Source organism: Oryzias melastigma, linkage group LG20 (assembly GCF_002922805.2).
Source record: "Oryzias melastigma strain HK-1 linkage group LG20, ASM292280v2, whole genome shotgun sequence".
Lineage (NCBI taxonomy): Eukaryota > Metazoa > Chordata > Actinopteri > Beloniformes > Adrianichthyidae > Oryzias > Oryzias melastigma.
This window is the reverse complement of record NC_050531.1, coordinates 15,929,119-15,950,995: the sequence shown is the minus strand read 5'-3', so window position 1 is coordinate 15,950,995 and position 21,877 is coordinate 15,929,119. Positions and strand designations below refer to the sequence as shown.

At 38.4% G+C, this 21,877-nt stretch overlaps 1 protein-coding gene across 1 annotated transcript in view; it reads right to left on the bottom strand.

The window, feature by feature from the left end:
* The window catches only part of col11a1a (collagen, type XI, alpha 1a), a 101,999-nt gene that overhangs the window by 15,937 nt on the left and 64,185 nt on the right, over positions 1–21,877 (bottom strand). The window contains exons 38-54 of the mRNA XM_036217381.1: positions 21,701–21,754; positions 21,468–21,575; positions 18,594–18,683; positions 17,556–17,609; positions 15,060–15,167; positions 14,846–14,953; positions 14,412–14,465; positions 13,009–13,062; positions 12,552–12,659; positions 6,425–6,478; positions 6,289–6,342; positions 4,215–4,268; positions 3,817–3,870; positions 2,221–2,328; positions 1,880–1,933; positions 982–1,035; positions 723–776 (exon numbers count right to left, since the gene is read on the bottom strand). Coding sequence (XP_036073274.1) covers positions 723–776; positions 982–1,035; positions 1,880–1,933; positions 2,221–2,328; positions 3,817–3,870; positions 4,215–4,268; positions 6,289–6,342; positions 6,425–6,478; positions 12,552–12,659; positions 13,009–13,062; positions 14,412–14,465; positions 14,846–14,953; positions 15,060–15,167; positions 17,556–17,609; positions 18,594–18,683; positions 21,468–21,575; positions 21,701–21,754 — 1,224 coding nt within the window. The remainder of the gene's footprint in view (positions 1–722; positions 777–981; positions 1,036–1,879; positions 1,934–2,220; positions 2,329–3,816; positions 3,871–4,214; positions 4,269–6,288; positions 6,343–6,424; positions 6,479–12,551; positions 12,660–13,008; positions 13,063–14,411; positions 14,466–14,845; positions 14,954–15,059; positions 15,168–17,555; positions 17,610–18,593; positions 18,684–21,467; positions 21,576–21,700; positions 21,755–21,877) is intronic.

Genomic DNA, 21,877 nt, shown 5'->3' with positions numbered 1-21,877 from the left:
TAAATATTTTAAAAATGTATTCTGCTTGAAGTCTGTGTTTTCTGACAGATTCCTGTTGGAGTTGCTTGGTTATAACATAACCCCATACATATAAAACATGGTAGGATTAAAGACTGTGTTGTTTTCTGCTTGTTCTCTGGTGGTTTCTCCAAAGCTGATCCTGTAATAGCCTCTTTAACAACTCGTCCCTGCTCACGTGATGTTGTTGTTTTGCTTCTGCTGTCAGTCAGGCAGCCGTGGATCAATAACGTGCCAGACTCGCAATACATCTCCCACTGTTTTCCCCATAAATTGGAACCCACAACCCCTTTTACTTTGGGCTTTTTTCTTCTTTTTGGATAAGCCGTTTCAATTACTCGCTGAGAAAAGAAGAAGAAAAAAAACATGATTTTTACATCCTGGCCTTCATTTTCAATGGGATTTTTGGTGGCTTTACTTGGCAGACAGAAAAATGCCTTGACCCCCCCTCCCCACACACACACCGTAAATCTCCCACTTTGTATGTCCCCACTCTACTTTTAATGAAAATGAATCTCTCCAGCTTTAGCGAAAAAATTGAGTTGTTGGGGTGGAAGGCAGGGGGGTGGGGGTTGTTTCAGGGAGAAACGAGGCAATGGTGGACCAATACTCTAGAAATGAAAGCAATAAACTGTTCAATTGAACGCTGCTTTAAATGCTGAAAGTCCATTACTCCAAATTAACTCTGATCAGCTGAGACTTACTCTTTTGCCAGGTGGACCAGGTGGACCGGCTTCTCCAGATGGGCCTGGGGGTCCCTACACAAAAGCAACAGAACAAGAAATAGCAGAAGTTGTTTTTAAATTACGAATGTGAAAAAGATGTTGTTTGTTATTAAACCAAAAAATAAGGTTGTCCTATACTTCTTTACCATTAGAAATTTTAGGCTAAAAAAACCTCATTTATAAAGTGATTTTATTAAGAATGCGCGTAAAACAAATACCTAAACGACAATAGTCTTACCGGTTGACCCGATTCACCATCTTCTCCCTTCTCTCCTGCTTCTCCATCAGTTCCCTGCAAGAAGGGAACCACAGGTTGGATTGGTCCACAAACTAACACCTTAGTCACATACCCCCCTACAGGGGGCATACCCGTATGGGTGCTGAGGATTTTTAGGTTGTTGTAGACGATAGGAGTGTCTTGCAGATTCCTTGTGCGTTGCATGACCATCTCAAGGGATGTCGTGAAAAGGGAATGTATGATAGTTGTTCATGTGGTATATCGTGAAGTATTTGTAGGCTAATGGAATGATTCTGTTGTATAATACATTAGCGCCGGACTCTAGTTGATAGTAGGGTGCAAGTACGGGTTCCTTTCTGACAAGCAAGTGCTGCTTGCACAGGGAGTGTTTGTGATATGTACGTGTATGTAAGATGCTAACACAAACTACGTTCTAATTTCCTCATTTCAAAAAGTTAAGGAGTGCACTTGGACAGCACTAGCAGGCTCCCTTTGCAGTGCACAGGAATTCTAGGAGGTTGAAAAGGGTACGAGATCTGTACGTTTGCCTGTGTTTCACTTACTTCACTCTCACTTATCCTTACCCCTTCTCTTATCCTATACCCTTAAGTTGTACTTATATCTTAGCACAGGAAAAAAAAATGTGCATAAGCATTTTTGCCCCACAGGATCACAGAGCGGTTCACGACTTTGATAATTCTCATAGGCCACCTGCGTGCCACGTACAGATTTTCACACGTAGACAGCCCATATCCACTTGTAAAGGCAGTTGTGACTAAGGCATCAGACATGCTTCTCTGAAACTGTTCAATTTGTAGTCAATCACTCATCAATAATTAACCAAACACATCCTGTTTCAATCCAGTGCTTAAGATCTAATATTAGATGTCATACTTACAGCAACACCTGGCTCTCCGGGTGGGCCTGGGTCTCCAGGGAATCCAACAGGGCCCTTAAAAAAAGTTGTTGTGTTTCAGATAAAAAGAAATCTGTTGAGGTAATATTTCAGTTTAACATCTTTAGTACTATAGGTAATACCTGTCAGCATAATTTGAGAAACCTAAAAATGATGATCCTGCAAATTCAGGATTGCGTCACCATGCAGACATTTTAAAATCTCTCAATAAAAAAAAACTACTACCAGTTAGGAGAAAATGTCCTGCCTCAAAACGGGGAGGCACTAAAGCAGCATGCGAGTGCACACAAAAACAATCATTTAAGAAAATCGGTCGGACTTACAGGGTTGCCCTTTGGACCGTCATCTCCAGGGGGTCCTTTGGGACCGGCAGGTCCAGCTGCTCCGGGCGGGCCGGCTTCTCCTTTTTCCCCCCTCTCACCTTTAGGCCCCTGCAGTAATGGAGGTGATTGAGGGCTTTAATGACTTCAGGGTCACTAAAGGCAGTGCAATGTCGGTTGTAGACAAACAAGCTGTTAGATGATGCTAGTAGGCATGTTTTAGACAATCACACTGAACATTCTTCTAGGGATTTCGATCCCCTACACCTCAAGCGTCATCAGGAAGCAACTTGAGAAAAAAAAAGTTGCCTATAAAGTTTGTAGATTCTGAATGGTGCTAGCGTAGCTAGCTCGCTAAAGTCGCGTCTACCTTTCGCTCACACATTTTTTTGCTAGAATTTTGTGAAAATTGAATACATGGTTCGTTGGGTCAAGCTGAACAGAACAATATAGCATTCAGTATGAATATATTAGGAATGTGGGTGTGGGTAACAAAAACCTTGGTTGCTAAGGAAATTCAAAAATTTAGTTTTGCTGATTTTTCTAAAAATTACATAGAACTGTTTCTCACCCCCAGGTGACCAAAAAATAATATGGTTGCTATGGAGATAAAACCATCAGAAAAGCTAGAATTTAAAAAAAAGGGATTTTTTGTCACAAATTTGTTGTATGCCACTTTCAACACCGCTCTCAGCTTTTCATTAATTTTACTTTGGGTATTTAAAATTAAGCTTCAAAAAAGGGAGCGACATGACGGTTGACGGATGACTAGTTGTCAGCTGTAAAATAGCGTTTCCTGTTTCAACAACGTCAGAGCTTGTTTTATCGTCCTTTGCTTAATTTTTGTCAATTTTTGAAAAAGAATCCAAATAAATGCTACTTATTATTTCTTTTTTTATACATTATTGGTTTTGATGCATCTTTATATTCGATAATTTCACTAATTTAGACTAGAATGTAAACATATTATTTGTAAAATGATAATAAGTGTGATAATAAAACACAGAATGCCGTATTGACCAACCACAAAGGAGCATTTAACAGAGCTTAAGCTGTCCTCGGCAGGATGGAAAAGTCATGTTTTGGTGTTGATTCCCCCTTAATGCAACCAATGTTCTCATGGACTCAAGCAGCACAATTATCCCGCTGATAATTGTGTTTTCCGATTCTGGGAAGTGACTCAATTTGGCAAGCGGCGTGGACCTGCAGCGCGAAGCCGAGAAGCCACGCTGAGATGATCTATCAGCCTAAATGTGAGGAGCAATTACTCTTACGGAGATAAAACAGACAGCCCTGTCTCATTAGACTGTATGTTGTTCCATATTAGCTCCATAACTATTAATTAATGAAACTAAACCTGCTGGGATGACTTTTAATCATTAAATACATTACTGATAAGGTCAACTCTCTCTGCTTTTGCTGGCTAACTTCAACAACATTTATATATCTTTCTGGAGATTCGGAGCATGTTTTGTCTAATATAAAAAAAACAACACGCGTGCATCTTATCCATGCAACTTGCATGCAAATGGAGGACAGGTGGGTTGCACAAATTCATCTTGACACAGCGGCTTGACAACAGAAACAGAGCTTACTCACCCCAGTTCCTGCCTCTCCGGGTGGTCCGGGATTTCCGGCCTCACCTTGCTCACCCTGTGGTTAGAAAAATGTCAGTGTCCGCACGGATAATCCTTCAAGATGAAACATGGCGTTCGCCAGCTCAGGTGCACTTTCCAAAGAGGAGCATTTGAGATTATTCATCTCAAGCTAAATCCGTTCCTCTAATCTTATTATGTCGGCCGACGCTGACATCACTGGAGGAGTCACGTTTTTAACTCGAGGCCATAAAGTCGATTATTCTTGCGTTCGGCTTATTACAGAAAAAGAAACAGTTTGAAATGAAGAGGCTGGGTAGCTTAGTGGCTCTTTGGAGGGTAGGATTGTGCCTCGTTTTCAGCTTTCCTGGACTCCCCGGAGAGTTGCACAGCGACTCTTACCTTCTCGCCCACGGATCCCATCGGGCCCACACCACCGGGGGGACCTTGAGGGCCCTGCAGCAGGAGATAAAGGGATTAGCTCTCATATCCAAGCCTAAAGCAGATCAGTTAGGACCCCTAAAAACATTAGTGCCACTGACAAGTACGCCGAAGATTTATAGAGGGATTTATATAGTATGAAACAATCTGATTGTTTGGTCAGTTTTGTGTAAATCTGTCACAGTTACCCGATGGTTGTGTGAAAAAAATTGATCCATAGATGCTAGGAAGTTAAAAAAAATGTTCTGAATGATTAGCAAATTTAATTTGACATCAAAAACAGTTATTTTGTCATTTGAATGTAACTTTTTTTTAAAGTGTGTTATTATTTCCTTATGGCAGATGTGAAAGCTCAGCAAAATTCTCCTACAGACCAATCAAACATACAGGCTCAACTCAATTCCTCTGCTTTGTTTCGGAAAAACTCGTACTTGCAGCTAAAGAATATTTACTACGAAAGAAAAATGACATTAAATAATTTTGTGTAAGGACAATGCAAAGAAAGTATAGAATAGAATAGAATAGAATAGAATGGAATAGAAGTTTTAAGAGGAAATTTAAGAGCGGCCAGCTGCTTCCAATCACCAGACAAGCATAAAAACAAATAAAATAATAAAAACAACAAAATGCTATTAGTTAGAAAAAGTTAAAATATTAATTAAAATTATAATAAATCCAAAAAATATTTAGAAATCGAAACGTTAAACAAATAAAACAATAAAACAAAAGTATGTATTTTTCTGTCTGTGGGGTGAAGTTGTGGAATAACATGAATACAAGTATCAAAATAACTAAAAATGTAACAAAAAATACAAATAAAACTTTTTTTTTTTTTTAATTTGAAACATAAAAATTAGAAAATGAAAATCCTGATTAGATGATTTATGGACAATCACAACTGTTTTTTAATACCTTGATGCTTTTTTTTCTTTAAATATTTTGTGTTTATTTGATTAAAATGTACAAATATAATAAGAATGCAGGAAAGAATTATTATGATGTTCTTCAACCCACTCCTTTTTTGAGCCATTTAACACCTGTGGCGTTACCGGTGACGCTTAAACAGCAAAATCTTTAACATGCTGAAAAGCGGGGTTTAAAAGAAAGGTTTATAATGTTCATTTAACCTTTTTTAGTTTAAAAGGAAATCAATTATTTGACTTTTTTGGATCAGGGAGAATTTTCAAAACTCATTTCTATTTGTGACGATCTCTATAGAATCCTCTGTACTTTATTGTCTGTAGGTTCTCATAGTAATAACACAGTAATAACCAACCAATTATTACATTAACTAAAGATCACGATGACAGTTTCAAAAGCAAAAAATGATTGATTAAAAAACAGAGTTAAATTTTAGAAATCAAAACACTGCTCCAAAAACAAAATAAAATAATAAATTTAAAAAATGTAATTTTTAGAATTCTAAATGAAGTGTTAAAAAATGAAAGGTAGGAGCTACAGGACATCGCTGATTGGATGATGACCTCCAGTATCGCTTCATGTACCTAACTTTTCCAATTTCCATAAAAAACACAAACAAAAGAAGAAAAGTTAGGAACTATGGGACATCGCTGATTAGATGATGACGTTTGTTCAGTATTTCAACCATAAAGTGATACTGGATACGCTCCATATTGGTCATAAAACTTTTTATTAGTATGCAGACATCAAAGACGCAATTTAAAAAAACAAAAAAAATCAAAAACGATCATCCAATCAGCAATGTCTCATAGTTCCTAACTTTTCCGGTTTGTTCATGTTTCATTTTTCACTATTTCCTTTTGATTTAATTAATTTTGTTTTCAAAAAATGTTTAAATTTTATTAATTTTTCTGGAATGGTATATTTGTTTCTGGAATTTTATTTTGATTTCTAAAATGTTTTGTTTTTATTTGTTTAACTTTTTTAAAACGTCATTGTATTCTTTAATATGTTAGTGATTTGTCAATGGGATTTGGACTTTAGGGCCACCGTAGACTTCAGCTGTGCATGAGAATGGTATATTAGCAAGCTTTCATTTATCTGTTGTACATACATCAGCTCCACTTGGACCCTGAGGACCTCTGGGCCCAGGAGGACCAGGCGGACCCTGTAAAATAACAATAAGGTTGTGTTATCAGTGTTTACTAAAAGTCTTAGACAAACTTTTAATTCATTAAAACCAATCTTACCATGGGCCCGACATCGCCGTTCTCCCCCTTTTCACCTGGAGGTCCCGGTAGACCCTGTAGGAGGAACAACACAAACAAAGCCGTCAAACTGAGAGCAAATAATCCCATTAAACCAGGAAGGAGCTGAACAAGCAAGAATTCTCCTAATTATTTGAATTTATTTGTGGCATTAAACTGCTGCTTAAGTCGAAATTGGATTTGACGACTGCTGGGATGCATTTGGCTAATATTAAAACGCATTTCGGAGCCAGAATGTTCATAAATTAATCAGCTCAAATGAATCGCAATCCATGTTTTCACCGCAGTCTGGCTCTATTATGTGTTTAATGAAATATTCACATGAATATGCAGAGCAAGGCTAAGAATAAGTGTAGTGAATTAAAAAGGCTGATTTGATGAGACTTTTGAGACTGTATCAGATGTGGCCACACTTGATGCTGGAAGAAGCCTCCTTCTGACGGCGTGATGATTTCAACTCTGCACTCGCGCACAAAAACATTGCTTCTTTTGAAAAGAAGGGGAATCCGGCGCATTCATGCATGGGAAATGAGCAGCCTGGTCAAGGCCCGGCGCGTCTTTTGATCCCTGACATTTTTACCGGTAATTGGCGTGATTAAACTGCGGTGGCTTGCTCTCCTCGGTTGTTGAATCGGAGGCAGTTTGTTATCGAGGTGTAGGGTTTCAAGAAAAACAAGGAAAAATAATAAGACATCAAAGACATTCGTTCTGTTTGGGTCATGCTCACAGCAAGTGAATCCAGACGAGGTAGAATGGAGTTTATGTTCTTGGTTTCTACGTTGAAAGTAGGGGTGGAATGCTGTATTCACACTAAACACAATTCTTACATCAAATTTGCGCTATATTCGAAAGAATTTGCTGTTGAACACTTGTCCAAAAATGTGTTCTTAAAGGGTCCCCAAACCCTAAATCAATTTTTTTTGTCTGTTGACCTCTATAAATGGGGCTTTAAAAATGCTTGGTCAGTGCCACATTTTTGATAAGTTAAAATAAAATGGTTTAATTCTTGAAAATACTTAAAACCCATCTGTGTGCTGCCCTCTAAAGGTTGAATTGAGGTATTACAGTTGAATTTTGTGATCAAACCATGTAAATGTCAGAAGTTTCATGTCATGATCTGCAGCTCCAGTAGTGATAACAGTCCTCTTCCACAGCCCCTCCCCCTCAGACCCGTGGGGGTGGGGCTAACACAGGAGTGTCCAAACTACGGCCCAATGCGGCCCATAAAACTGTTTATTCTGGCCTGCCAAACTGAAATACATGTTAATGATCCTATATTTTCCCTTTAATTCTGGTAGCTACACATAGATGGCACAACATTAATACATTGACCTTTGTTATGGTGCAGAAAGTTATTCTGCATTCATGTGGTGCTGGAAGATTTGTTGATTTTCTTATGTTCACGTGTGTTTTCCAAGTCAGAAGGTTATTTGTCTGATCTTTCCAACATCACATGAACGTAGAATTTCTCTAAGTTTGCATTTTTCCATGAAGGACATCAACCCATTGGTGCAATTGGCCCTAAAATGAGAACAAAAGTCGCAGTTTTGAAATAAAATCTCCAAAATGGTCTGTTTTAAAGTATATCAATTAATTTTCAATTTAAATTAAAAAAAATGTTTTTGTCCAAATTCCATGTTATTTTTTTTCTTCTATGAGGTAGAATTACCAAAACGTGCAGCCGATCTGCTCCTGGTGCAGCCCAATTGTTAAATTTTAGAATCCATTGTGGTTCAGGAGCCAAAAAGTTTGCCCATCCCTGGGCTAACGCCTAATGTTTTTGGCCTAATCGCTACATGGAGTGGAGTCTGAATATAACTTATTTATGATGCATAAAAGACAGAAATGATGTTGAGAGACTGGATTTATTTATTTCAAAGAGCTCTACAAAAGCATCGGTGATCACGTCTCCATGTCTGGGTTCATGAGATCATTCAGAGACTCCCGGTACAGGGAGCTTCACCACCCACTGCAGGAGCGGCATCTGATTAACAGCTGCTTTCAGCAGTACTTCCGCCTCTCTGTCAACCAGTTTGATGACTTGCTGTCCCGCATTAGAATGAAGACTAGTGCTGGGTGGATGGACCCAAAATATGGATAGTATCAACCTCAAGTTGATATCGGATCAATACCCGCCCACAGATATTGATATTTCCAATCTTTTTGAAACATTTTCTGTATCAGCAAAAAGTAGCCAGCTGCGTCTCACCTTTCTTGCCAGTGAAATTTGAGCAGCAGATCTCAAAGTGCTTACATGCAGCATACACTGTTCACCCTATTTTCACTCTATTTAAATGCTGAATATTTAGTGTTCTATTTAAAGGCTAAGAAGTTACAAACTATTTATATTTCTACCAGTTGTTTTTTTATGGCAAAACATTTTGATTCATTTTTGTATCATAGTTATTTATTTCTTTTGATTTGTAGAGAGTTTTGCATTCAGTTCTTCACTTTTTATTTAATTTTAAGAAGTTTTTTTGTAATAATCTATTTTCCGTTTATTTAAAATATTGTCCTAATTCTGTTTTTATGTTTATCAATTAATTTAACAAAGGGAAGCTTACAGAAAACCATTCACAGCAATTAAAAACAATTTTGAGGTTCATGTCACATCCACCGCGTTTACCAAAAATATCGGTATTGGTATCGATATCGGCGATATTGACTGGTATTAGATCACATTGATACCCAAATGCTCAGTGTCGCACAGCCCTAACCAAGATGGAAAAAACTAAAAGTAAGACTAAAATTAGGCAACTTTTTTTTGGTGGCTGGTGTTATTCACACATATGAGTACAAAAACGGATGGAAATTAATTTGGGCAATTTTGGCAATCTTTTTGGATAAAGATCGATTTCAGGTCAGTGAATCGGATCATTCAAAATGAAGCAATATTATCTAAGAATCGGATCGTCAGCCACTAATTATGGCATAAATGGAGTTGTTAAACTGAATCGTTAAAAGCACTCTCTCCGGGCGGAGTGTCAGCTCCTCCCATGCTGAGGAATATCATCTGCACAAAGGTCATCTCTAATCTCAAAATCATTAGCAAAAGGTACTAATTATGCAGCTTAGTAAATGTGCTTGATGAGGAGCAGACTGCTGGAGCAGGTCAGTCCGTGCAATTAATGGAACTGTGATGGGTAGTGAATTACTCCAATTAAAAGACCATTGAATGAAACCCTGCTGAGGCAGAATAGCACTCTGAGATGGCGAGCAGTCGTCTATGTAATTTCATCAAGACAATGACCCCAATCTGTGCGGTAAATCTCTAAACTTTCAGACTTAAGGAGTTGACTACAAATAAAGGGATAATTACAAATAGATGGATTCAGAAGGCAAGAAAAGGTCCCCTAGCATTTTATTGGGGCGGAATAACATTGTGCAGATGTCTGATTTTCCTTTTAATTCCTGTCCTCGGATGGCTTCGGATGTTAGAAATGCTGCACGCCGGAGCATCGATTGTGTAGACACAGCACTACAAAGACGGCGCAGGTTTCCTGAGAACTGAGGTGTAATCGCGGCGCGCCACCATATCACGCTCCCAGGATCCAATTAAACGGCACAGGCAGCTGTGAAAGGATGAACTCGCGTCTGCCTCGGTTTCCACTGGAGCTTGTTGTTAGATGAAAGTCGGGGTGTAGCTACAAGGAGCAAAGACAGGCGATCCGTGGATTCAGAGAATGTATTATGTCTTCATTAGACACTGCCATCATGACGGTGTTTAAAGGACTGGAAATCGGCTCCTCTGTTGTCTTTGATATTTTTACTCTGACTTAAACTTGTGTTTCTACCTCCCAGGCCGAGGAAAAAGGTTGTCCGATTATTGTATGGAGAAGGAATAAAAGTACTAATAGCTTAAAGCACATGTGTCAAAGTCAAGGCCCGAGGGCCGGATCCGGCCCTTCAGATCATTTTATTTTATTGTTATTAATGGCCTATGTAATGTTGTGCCTATTTCTAACTTGTATAATTTTGACAAAATTAAAGTAAAATATTGAAAATTATTTACGATTTAAATTGATTTATTCTGGAATAATATTCCTGCCTTTTTATTATTCAAAATTTAGCTAAAAAGTTACAGTTTTAAAGTTTAAGCCTTTTGGACCATTTTAGCATTTACTAAGATTTTTTAGACTAATTTAGGGTTTAGCTAATATTTCAGCTACATGCTAGCTGTTTTGGCTAAATTAGGCTTTTCTTTTTAAGTTTTTGAGGCTGTCTTAATGGTTGGGCTACTATTTACATGCTAGCTGTTTTTGCTAATTTAGGCTTTTTTTGTTTTTTTGGGGGGATATTTTTAAGTTTAGCTATGTTTTCAGCTACATGCTAGCTGTTTTGGGTAACCTAAGTTATTTATTTATTTTATTTATTATTTTTAGGCTAATTTGGCATTTAGCTAATATTTTAGCTGGCTCCCAGCTTCAGCGTTTTCAACTTTCAATTTCAGCATCTTCAGCTATCAGCACTAGCATCTTCAGTGGCCAAATTCAGCTTACAGCATTCACACTAGCACCATCACAATAATGCTATATATCTAGTTCATAATTATGTTAAAAAGTTATAGTTTTAAAGTTTTAAAAATGTAGTTTTTGAGTGTTCAATAAATATTTGTCCTGTTCAACCTAGATTTTGGCCCCTTGTGCGATTGAGTTTGACACCCCTGGCTTGACGGGTTTGAAATTGACTATAGTGACCTGAGATCCTTGACTGTATAAGAGAACTGGCCTGAGTGAGAGTGATGTCACTTGTCAACATGGCTCTAATGAAATGAAGTCTGTTCAGTAGCCATTTTTTGGGGGGTGAATTGTCAATGTCCAATTTTGCTGTAGTTGTATAACCCCTGTTGGAGTCGGACAACGTCCGTAACCAGTTATTGGTCAGAATTGGTCAAAGTCAATATTTCTATAGCAAACACTCTAGCCAATCAGGAAGGAGCTTGTTGGAAGTCCATACCCCTACAACTTGAAAGTCTTCTCGAGAGAATCAGTCAATAAAACGTTTTGAATGTTCAACGTAAAACCACATATTTCTAGTGACCCTTGTGCTATCCCAGGTATGTTGACGTTGGGAGTGGAGTGATCTGGACCATTTCATTTTTTTTCTCAGTGATTTTTGATTTTCACTGGTGTCCATGGCATGAAATCATGTCCACCTTCATCCACATTTGTCATGGGATGAATAACACGTCAATGTAAGGCTTGGGTCATCTGAACCCCATAAGATAGGTAGCATCGAAGGAATTGTTATTCTGAGAAATATAATAACTGAGTAACAGCTGTTTATTTCCCATTAGAGGTAATCTATGGGATTTTGATTTCTTGGAACCAGCAGGTACTTCCTGTTTGGAACGTGAGGGGGAGGGGTCACTCAGGCCAGATCTCATATGTCTGAGATACACAGAATGAACAGTTCTTAAAAACAGACCATGTCAGGACCAGCACTCGAAAAATGGATTCAGGACTGTTTTTCTTTCTCTACAAAACTGTGGAAGCTAGATTTAGAAGCAGTAAATATTTCAGCGGGTATTAAGTTTTTCAATCCCGCGGCCACCAAAACAACAAAGTAAAAAATCAGTGGTATTTGTAAGGGGAATGTTCTTTAAAAATATAGTAACGATGGATATTTTTTGCTACATAAGTTAAACCAAAGAGAGACAGAACTGTTAATGTTGACTTTTGTTGCTTATTTGTGTTCTCTTTATTAATAATACATCAAAAATTGATGTCTTGTATTAATTGGATTTCTCAAACCTTAAATTACCACATTTGTTTTCAGTACCATTTATTAAATTCATTAAATTATTATATTACTTTTAATTTGACTTAAATTGTTTGTTTTGTACATTTTTAAATCAACATTTCCTTTTGTATTCATTCTACACTTGGTCTAAAACTGCAGAAAACAGTGTTTCAAAGGTATACACTGGTAAGGAGTCATGAAACAGAAATAATCTCAGACAGTCTGACTCAAGAGTTCTTTTTTCCCCATACATATTGAATACCTTTCAGGGTCTAAAGAGTAAATTCTTTATTTACTCATTTGTCAGAGTCTAAATATAAACTCATAATATATTTTAGGCGAAATAATTTTTAGTACATGTACAAACCTGCAGTCCAATGGGTCCAGGTGGCCCAGGGAATCCTCTAGCGCCTTCATCTCCCTTCTGCCCAAACATACCCTGCTGACCTCTGGGACCTGGCTCTCCATCGGCTCCCTTAGAACCAACACAGTTGTTTTAGCTGTCAGCTTTGGTAAATTCTTTGAGAAATAATAACCACCGCTTTGTGACTTTCAGTTTAGCTGCATTGCATTCATCTTGTTTGCTGACATATTTGTGTTGGGAAAGGGGGTGGGGGTGCATGTGGGGAGTGGTGGGGGGGGTACTGACATTTTAAAATGTGTAATTCTTCAACCAAAATGTCCCTTGCCTCAGAGAAAATGATCCAATTATGAAACTGCAATCTACAACTGACTATTTCTGCACCGTCTGCCTTTTGATAAATCTTCATGTGACATTTCGGATGTTTCCAAAAGTTTCTGTCTTTTAGGACAGTTGTACTTACAGCAGGACCTGGGGCACCCACGGGTCCTTGGACACCAGCAGGACCAGGAGGACCCTAAACAAAGAGTTATTGGTGAAAAAAAATGAAAAACATGATTCACATAGCACACGATAGACTGGATTAACCCCTTGACACATGAATTTATTTTCAGCTGTGAAAAAAACATTTTTTTTCACTTTTATTTCATTGGCTTCATGTAGATGCAAAATTTAGGTGATTTAGGAGCCGAAGTGATTTGATGCAGAATTGGATAAAAAAACTGCGATTTGTGATATTAGTGATCGATATTGCGATGACAATTTGACTTGCAATACATAAGCAAATAGCAAAACAATGAATATAGCATTTCAATTTCACTGCAACGGCTTCATTGACATAATAGTCTGTGTAATTTAAACTATACTCATTGATCCTCAACATAAGAGGTGGGTATCTAACTTAGAAGGACTCTATTCGATTGATCAACAACATGAAGGGGTGAATCTGATTAGTCAATGATGTGATGGGGTCTGTTTGATTGGTCAACGATGTGAATGGGCCCATGCAAATAGTCAACGACGTGAAGAAGTAAATTTGATTGGTCAATGATGTGAAAGAGTCCACTTGAAAAGTCAAGGATGAGTACAGGTCCATCTGATTGGCCAACGACGTGAAGAGATTTATCCAACTGGTCAACGACATGATGGGGTACATCCAATTGGTCAATGGCGTAAAAGGGTCCATCCGATTGGTCAAATGGCATGAAGGGGTCCATTGGATTGGTCAAATGGCGTGAAGGGGTCCATCCAATTGGTCAAAAACTTTAGGGGGTTCATGAAATTGGTCAACGACATGAAGGAGTCCATCCAATTGGTCAAATGGCATGAAGGGGTCCAGGCGGTTGGTCAAAAACGTGAAGGGGTCCATTTGATTGGTCAAATGGCATGAAGGGGTCTATTCAATTCATCAACGATGTGAACGAGTTAATTTGATTGGTCAGTGACGTGAACAGGTCATCTGATGGCCAATGACGTGAAGTAACTCATCCAATTGGTCAACGACATGAAGGGGTCCATTTGATTGGTTAACAACATGAAAGGGTCTATCTGATTGTAGAACGACATGAAGGGGTCCATCTGATCAGTCAACGGCGTAAAGGGGTCCATCCAAATGGTCAGATGTGTAAGAGCTCTTTTAATACTTCAGGCTGGCAAAAGTTTGTTTTAGCAGTTGTGTAAACATTTCAGATTACCATTTATTGCAGTTTACGCTGTCTTTAGTGATACTCATATTACACAGGCTGATATCACAGTCACGATACATTTGCGATTTATTGTCCAAGCCTAGTCAAGGGGTTAAATATGTAATTTGTGAAATGTTGTGTATTTGTATCTTTTCCTTTGTAAGTAGGAATCTAGACTCACCTGCTCTCCCTTGTCACCCTTGCTTCCTTTCTGACCAGGCTCCCCAACCTCTCCCTGGGAAAGAAAAACACCCAACGTCCGTGACTCAGATTATCTTTTCTTTTCTAAATGTCAACAGAATCACTAAAACTCTCACATGCAGACACACAGTATCAGCTGCAAGAATCATTTCTCAGTCTACAGTTACAATGTCAACATTTTACTGTCTAAGATGGTAACCTTTAAGAATCTGATAACTCTGAAAGTAAACAGCAGTCTATTTTGCATTTTTCCCTCCCTGTTCTTTAACACACAAGTGTGTTATTTGGTGAAGAAAAACCTTAAAGGAGTAAAGCTGTGTATTCACACCGTTACTGACCCACACACTCATTCTGATTCAGTCTAGAGATTCAGAGGTAGCTCGGAAAAATAAGACAAAGCTGGGTGTGACTGACCTTGTCACCGTCCTCACCAGGTGGCCCCTGGGGTCCAGCAGGTCCAGGCAGACCAACAGGACCCTGAACTCCATCACGACCAGCCGGACCTTGAGGACCTTTTTCTCCCTAGAAGCACCAAGAATTATTTATTTTTGCAGCAATTTAAACATTTGAGGCCAAAGAACAGATTATATTAAAAAGAAAATATTTTCAGCTTGAAATAAATACTTACAGGTGCACCTTTCTCTCCAGCAGGACCAGGGGGACCTTGTGGACCAGGTCTACCAGAGAGTCCAACTACACCGGCTGGCCCAGCGGAACCCCTCTCACCAGGAGACCCCTTTAAGGATGAGACAATTAATGCCACGGTGGATCAAAAGAAATGGCTGGAAGCTTTTGTTCCATTCAAGAAACTCCTCGTGTTGTTTGTCTGCCCACACGGTAAACCTGACCTGCACTGAACAACAAGCTCTGCCATTAAGACTCTTAAAAACTAAAGTGAGTTCTTCTGCTAATGGATCAACACACACACACCACTACACAAACAAAAAACCTTTAAAAGGGAAGTGTGGAGAAAAAGAAAAAAGAAACAAACAACTGGGCATTTTTTGGTTCTAATGAAGCCCGGCAAAGGTCTAAACAGCTGCTACCTGCTGCTGAAAAAAGCCAAGTCTGTCCAAAACAGACACTTTTTTCATTGAAGGAGCTAATCAGAACTAAATCAAAATCAATCTGTTACAATTGGGCCATTTTAAGTCAAATTTTTTTTTTTGTTCATTTTTTTCCCACTAACATCCACTAAAGGTCGCTGTAGGAGTGTGTTTAAGTATTTGCAACGCAGAAGAAAAAAAGCCGAGCTCAGCAGAATTGCTAAAAAGCGACACAAAGGATGAAGAATTCAAAGGTCTTAGCGATTTAAAGTGATGTTGATCTCTATGATATGGCTATCTGAAATAAATTATCTGTCATTTTTCAAATGTCGTTTTTTTTTTGTCTGTTCCTAATTCACAATTTGAACAAAAATATTCAAAATGCAATTCATTTTCTTTATGGTTGTCCACCATTATCAGAAAAAATGCCATGAGAACATGTTAAAAACAAAAAAATCTTCATTTTCCTGGGAGAGGATCTTTAAATCTATACTCTATTCCCTAGACAGAGCATTCATGAAGGCTGTAATGTATCTTCATCCACTGAATATTTCAGTCACCTCAGGATAATTAAGGACTAAAGAGAGCTAATCTTGGATGTTTCACACTGTCAGCGAAAACAGCGAAATATAAGAACAATTTGGGACAATTTCTAAGCAAAGCAAAGTAAAAAAAAACATGCAGTTTTTGATAGGAAGTGTTGAAAGCATTTTTTTGTTAGAGCTGTAATAAGTGTGCTGGGGCCACACTGTCTGACCTTTAATATGCACAATTTATACCCGTAAACAGCTTTAACTGGAACAAATAAAAACAAAAATGGACAAAAACAAGAAAATATGTTTATTTGTGGTTAAAAAATGGCTAAATTACACAATTGGTTCAATTAATTATCAAAAAAAACGAGAAAAACAAAAGGAGAGAATCCATAGAGACTAGAAGCAATTATTCGATCTGATAAGAGATACGCACTGATGTGTGTGTGTGTCTGTATTTGATTATTTGAGCTCGTGCCAGGAGGAGGCACTGGAGCAAACAGTCTTGATCCCCAGCTACTCAAGTGGATGATCAGATTGTAAACGGATGTGAGCAGCATGACGAGATGAAATATGCAGCTGCTTTCACTGGAAAAATAATAGATAAATCACAGATGACATGGCCGTGATGACTTAATGAGCTTGAATGTACAACACGTGCACTTGGGCGACCCAGTGCAACAGAACTAATTCAGCGTGTTTGATTTTCTCCTCCATTAGAATGGCTGCATGTCAGCAGCTCCTCTGTCTTATTTACGGCTGCTGTTATGAGGTATTTAACCTGTAGAAACTGAAAATCAGCAGCGTGTCCACGGAAAGCAGGAAATGCTGTTGATCAGATGTTATCAATAGCAATAAAAGTAGATGAAATTATTGCTATGGACACACCAGACAAGTGATGCGCATTCATCCAACAAAGTTAATGCTAACTTTGCAGTTTTAGTGTTAGCCGATAGAATAAAAATGTTACAAATGCTAGCTACAAATGCTAGCTAATGCTAGTAAAAGTTGTCTAAACTGCAAAAGTTGAAAGGTCAAACTCAAAAGCTACGGACAGACCAGACAAGTGGCGTGCGTTCATTCAACAACACTAATGCTAACTTTGCTAACGTTGCACTTTTAGAACTAGCCAACAGAATAAAAATGCTACAAATGCTAGCTAATACTAGAAAAATGTTTCTAAACTCCACAAACTGACAAAGTTAATAGTTTACTTGTTATTGTGTTTCTTTTTTTTGTTTGGAATTGTGTTTAGTTTTTTGGAATTACATTATGGTTTCATTTTGATTTCTGACATATAATTCCGTTTTTCTAATATTTCTTTTACTTTTTTAATTGTTGTGATCTTTACTATTCTTTTGCATTGAGTGATTTGGAGATGTGATTTGGACTTAAGGGCCACCGTATGTTTTGGGTCTTTTTCCCTAAATTTCAAAAAAGGGTAAGCTGAAGCCATTTTTAATCCTTTTCACTTTTAAATGTCCCAAAATGTGTCCTCCAAAAAATCCAAACTGGATAAAAAGTCGTTCTTAACAGTGTACGTACCACAGGACCAGGTGGACCCTGGGGGCCCTCCGCTCCCTTCAGACCTGCGGGGCCCTGAGGTGAAGAGAGAACAAAGAATTCTCAATAACAGAACAGTGCAATATATTCAGAAAATCAACATTTTTGCACTATTTAATCATTTTCTCTTTCAAATCTAAAAAATCCCCACATGACAGTTCCTGGAAAAGAGTGAACATTTTTGATTCCAGTGCATCACCTGCATGAATAAGAAGCCAATATTGTGCAAATAAATATGTCGCAGCAATTTACTGTGACAAAACACAATCTTTTTACCCGCATATCTAAACCAACTTTTCTTTTGCACAGGCAGGAGTTTTTAAAACATGTTTGTATGTCCTGTGTGTGTTTATCAATGACCAGAGTTTGTGTCCGTGGATGCAGCTCCCCAGTGGGCCACAAAAAACCCACGGTTGTATGGATAATGAGCTTCTGCGGGCTGTAGCTGCAGTAAATTACAATAGCAGAAAACAATCAAGAGTGCTGCTGTCCTGCAGCGTCTGACTGACCTTGAGGATGAAGGAAGCAAAACACTTTGTCTCCAGAAACTACATCCATTCCCAGCCATCCCCAGCCTAATTGCCAACACTCCTCACTTAATAATTTATTTGGTAAATAATGTATACAGAAACAAATAACCCACCAGCGCTGAAAACGCTGGCACTGAAAAATGAAAAACAATTGAAGTCCTTGAAAGTCTTTACAAATGAATCCCTGAGCAACAGTACCAAACTCTGTAATACGCGGCCATTATCCACTGCAGCAGTTAAAACTGCGGAGTCAGTGGCGCCGGAGCAATGCAGAGGCACGCCTGTTCATTTGTAAGACGTCGCTTCGGATTTCCTCGGCGCCGGATTGATTTCTACGAGTGAATTCCAGGGCTGCTGCCTCTAATGAAGTGAAAAGCTCGAGATGGATGCTGGTTCATTTGCCACGTTGCAATGTTCCATCCTCTTCTAGCAGCAGATCGGTGTTGAGCTAAACTATGATGAATAGCTGCAGGTGGAATCGAGTTCCTACCGTGGCGCCAGGTAGACCTCTCTCTCCAGGAAAGCCTCGGAGCCCAGGGGGACCGTCTTTACCGGGGGACCCTTGTGGTCCAGGATCTCCCTGTAGAGACAGAATCAAAAAACTTTTTAAAACGAAATCATTCAAATTGCAAAGATCATTTGGTTTAAGTACCATTGAGCCAAAATGATGTCATGTACTGTATTCTCCACACTGTAATCTGCACTTTAAAGTCTTAATTTTTTTCAAAAAATGACTTGCTTCTAATAACCCACAGCACCTTATCTTATTGTTTTTGATTTTGTTTATTCCTGTCTTACTAACAAGGTTGGGAGTTAGCTTAGTCATCGTAACCATTATTTTAGAGGAATCCGTCTATTTTTTACATATGGCAAAAAAGGTGGGGTGTTATTGTAAATAAACTAATGCAGCTAACTTGTAGCAGTGTCAAACTGTTTTTTATGTGCTACTAACAAAGGTGAGAAGTTAGCAAAGTCACAGTAACGTTTGAGTAGCAGTATCAGTCTTTTTTTTTTCATATTGCAAACAAGGTTGGGTGTCGCTAGAAATAAGCTAACGACTAGCATGTCAGATTGTTTGTTTTCACCTGTTACTAACAGGGTTGTGAGTTAGCTTAATCACAGTAACGTTTGACTTAGCGGTATCAATCTGTTTTTACGTGTCACAAACAAGGTTAGACGTTGTTAGAAACAAGCTAACGTCTTAGCATATTTGTTTTCACCTGTTACTAACAAGGTTAAGCGTTAGCATAGTCAGAGTAACATTTGTCCATCTATTTTCTTACATGTTGCAAACAAGGTTAAGCGTTATTAGAAATTAGGGGTGTAGGGAGAAAACCATTTGGCAATATATCACAATATTTTGTTTGACGATACTTGTATCGATTTAAAATGCTGACAAGATGATATTTAATCAATTATTTATTAGCCTCCTTTAGCATCACAGTTTTGTTTTCCACCTAAACCCCCAACAGAACACCACTCTGAGCCTCTTTGAGCAGCTCTACACCGCGACCAAAACAACAGCAAGATTTTGCGAGAACCAGCTTAAAGTGTTAAATGTCAGCCTTGCCTTTTTATTTTATTTTATTGTTTTTTGCTAAGAGACATGCTCTACAAAGTTTTTACTTGGCATAGGTATCGAAAAGTGAAAAATCGTTCTAGTACAGTCTTGGGATATATCGCGATATGTATCGTATCGTGACACACGTATCCTGATGTGTATCGCATCGCCAGACTCTTGCCACTTCATACCCCTATTAGAAATATACCAACGAGTAGCATGTTGGATTTTTGTTTTTATGTTTTACTAACAGGGTTGTTAGTTAGTAATGTTTATTTAAGCAGTTTTTTTACGTGTTAAGAGTTACAGGAATTGTCAACATGCTAACTCATTTAACGTGTAGTATTGTACTAACAAGTTCTAGAGTTCTCTGACTCTTCTGTCTCGCTGAATGCGCCTTATATTCCGGTAAATGACATAATTTTAAAAATAGACGATTCATAAATGGAGTACCTTATAATCCTGTGTGCCCTATAGTGGAAATCTGTTTTTTGTTCAATACAACATAATTGAACAAGCTAAACAAGGAAAAAAAGTGTACTCTACTTTAAAAATGTTACAGACTGTGCATCTTTTGACAAATAGATAATTTATAAGGACTAATGTAAAAGCAAAAGTGAGTGTTGACACTTTCAACTGTCCTAATGGGCCATTAGCTGCAATTATTTGAAGCTTATATGACATCCGTGGTGTCATTGTTACTGTCAGAACACAGGTACAACATTGCTTTCATGTCAAAAGTCTCATTATGAAACATTTAGTCTATCTAACATGAAAAATACTTGATTATGCTGTGCTTTTATCTGGACTAAAAGCCAGTAAAAGTTATATAAATGTGTGTAGAAATAGGAGTCTTTTAAAGCTCACTTCAAATCCATTGCTCAGTGTGAGGGTGAAAGTGAAAAGAAACGATAATTGCTGGGCAACCTCATTTTATTTAACGTGTAAAAGTGACCAAACAAACAAGAAAAGCAGAAAAATGTCTCTTCCTTCTTCTTTTCTATTGGCAGACATTTATCTGCACGAGGAAGAACAGAAAAGTGGGACCTAAAGCCAGGATCCTGGCTTTGTTGCCAGGGTGTCAGCAACGTTTCCTTAGCATACTGATGCAAAGGTCTGAGCAGAGTGGGAGGAAAGTGGAGCCGTGAGTGGCAGAGGGTTTGGACTGTGCAGACAGTCTTGATTGAACTGTCTTCTTGAGGAAGATGGGGAGAAAATAAAAGGAGCAGGCATGGGGTTTAAGGATGGTGGGGTGGGGACTGAAGATGCTCAAACGACGTTGGACTCGAGGTGGATTTGAGCTGGACAGGAATCTACAGTGCAAAATGGTTGCTCGTGGGTTCAGATTGGCTTTTAAATCGACATAAAAAAAAAGTCAATAAGACAGTAAAATAAGGTGATTTGAAAATCAACAATATTACATATGTACTATTTCATAAAATATTGCACTGACAGTGACCTGGTGGATGATGAAATGTGTTTCTGGTGAGTTTATCGTTCTAAATTTACACCCTCCTGGTTTTATTTGCTAATCTATTGAGCTTGTTATTGAGTTTACCAAGCCCTCGAGAAACATAAATTTACATAACAGCAGGCCACGCACATAAAAACAAATCATCTCTACTTGCTTCCAGCTTGCTTTCAAGTAACTTCAATTTTCAGCGTCTTATTAGATAGTTGATATCTCTATCAAGATCTACAAAATGTTTAGTCCTAAACCGACAGTATGAAGGTAGCTATCAATCTGTCATTGTAATGAAGCAAATGGAGTGTTTTTTGCTAGTCTCATCAATAGGTTCATACCTTGGCTCCCTCTTTGCCAGCAGCACCTGGAAGACCTTGCTCTCCGGGTGGGCCAGGGGGTCCAGGATGTCCTCGCTCTCCTACAGGACCAGTTTCACCTGTGGGTCCCTGAAGTGTAAGCACATGTGAGAATTATAAGCAACATTTACCAACCCATGAAAACCAACAATTGTCTTTAACTTTGTTGAACATATTTTTACTCGACATTGCCAGGAAAAAAACAAGTTCCGTACCTGTGGCCCAACAACACCTCCTGGACCTGGTGGACCAGTTTTCCCTTGGAATCCCTAAAGACAGATCAGTAAATGTTGTTTAATTTACTAGCAACTTCTGAAATGTCCTGTTTCTAGCTCTCTATGGTAAATAAAGTGGTTGATCTGCACGGGTATTGAACGTTAAAGGACTTTTGC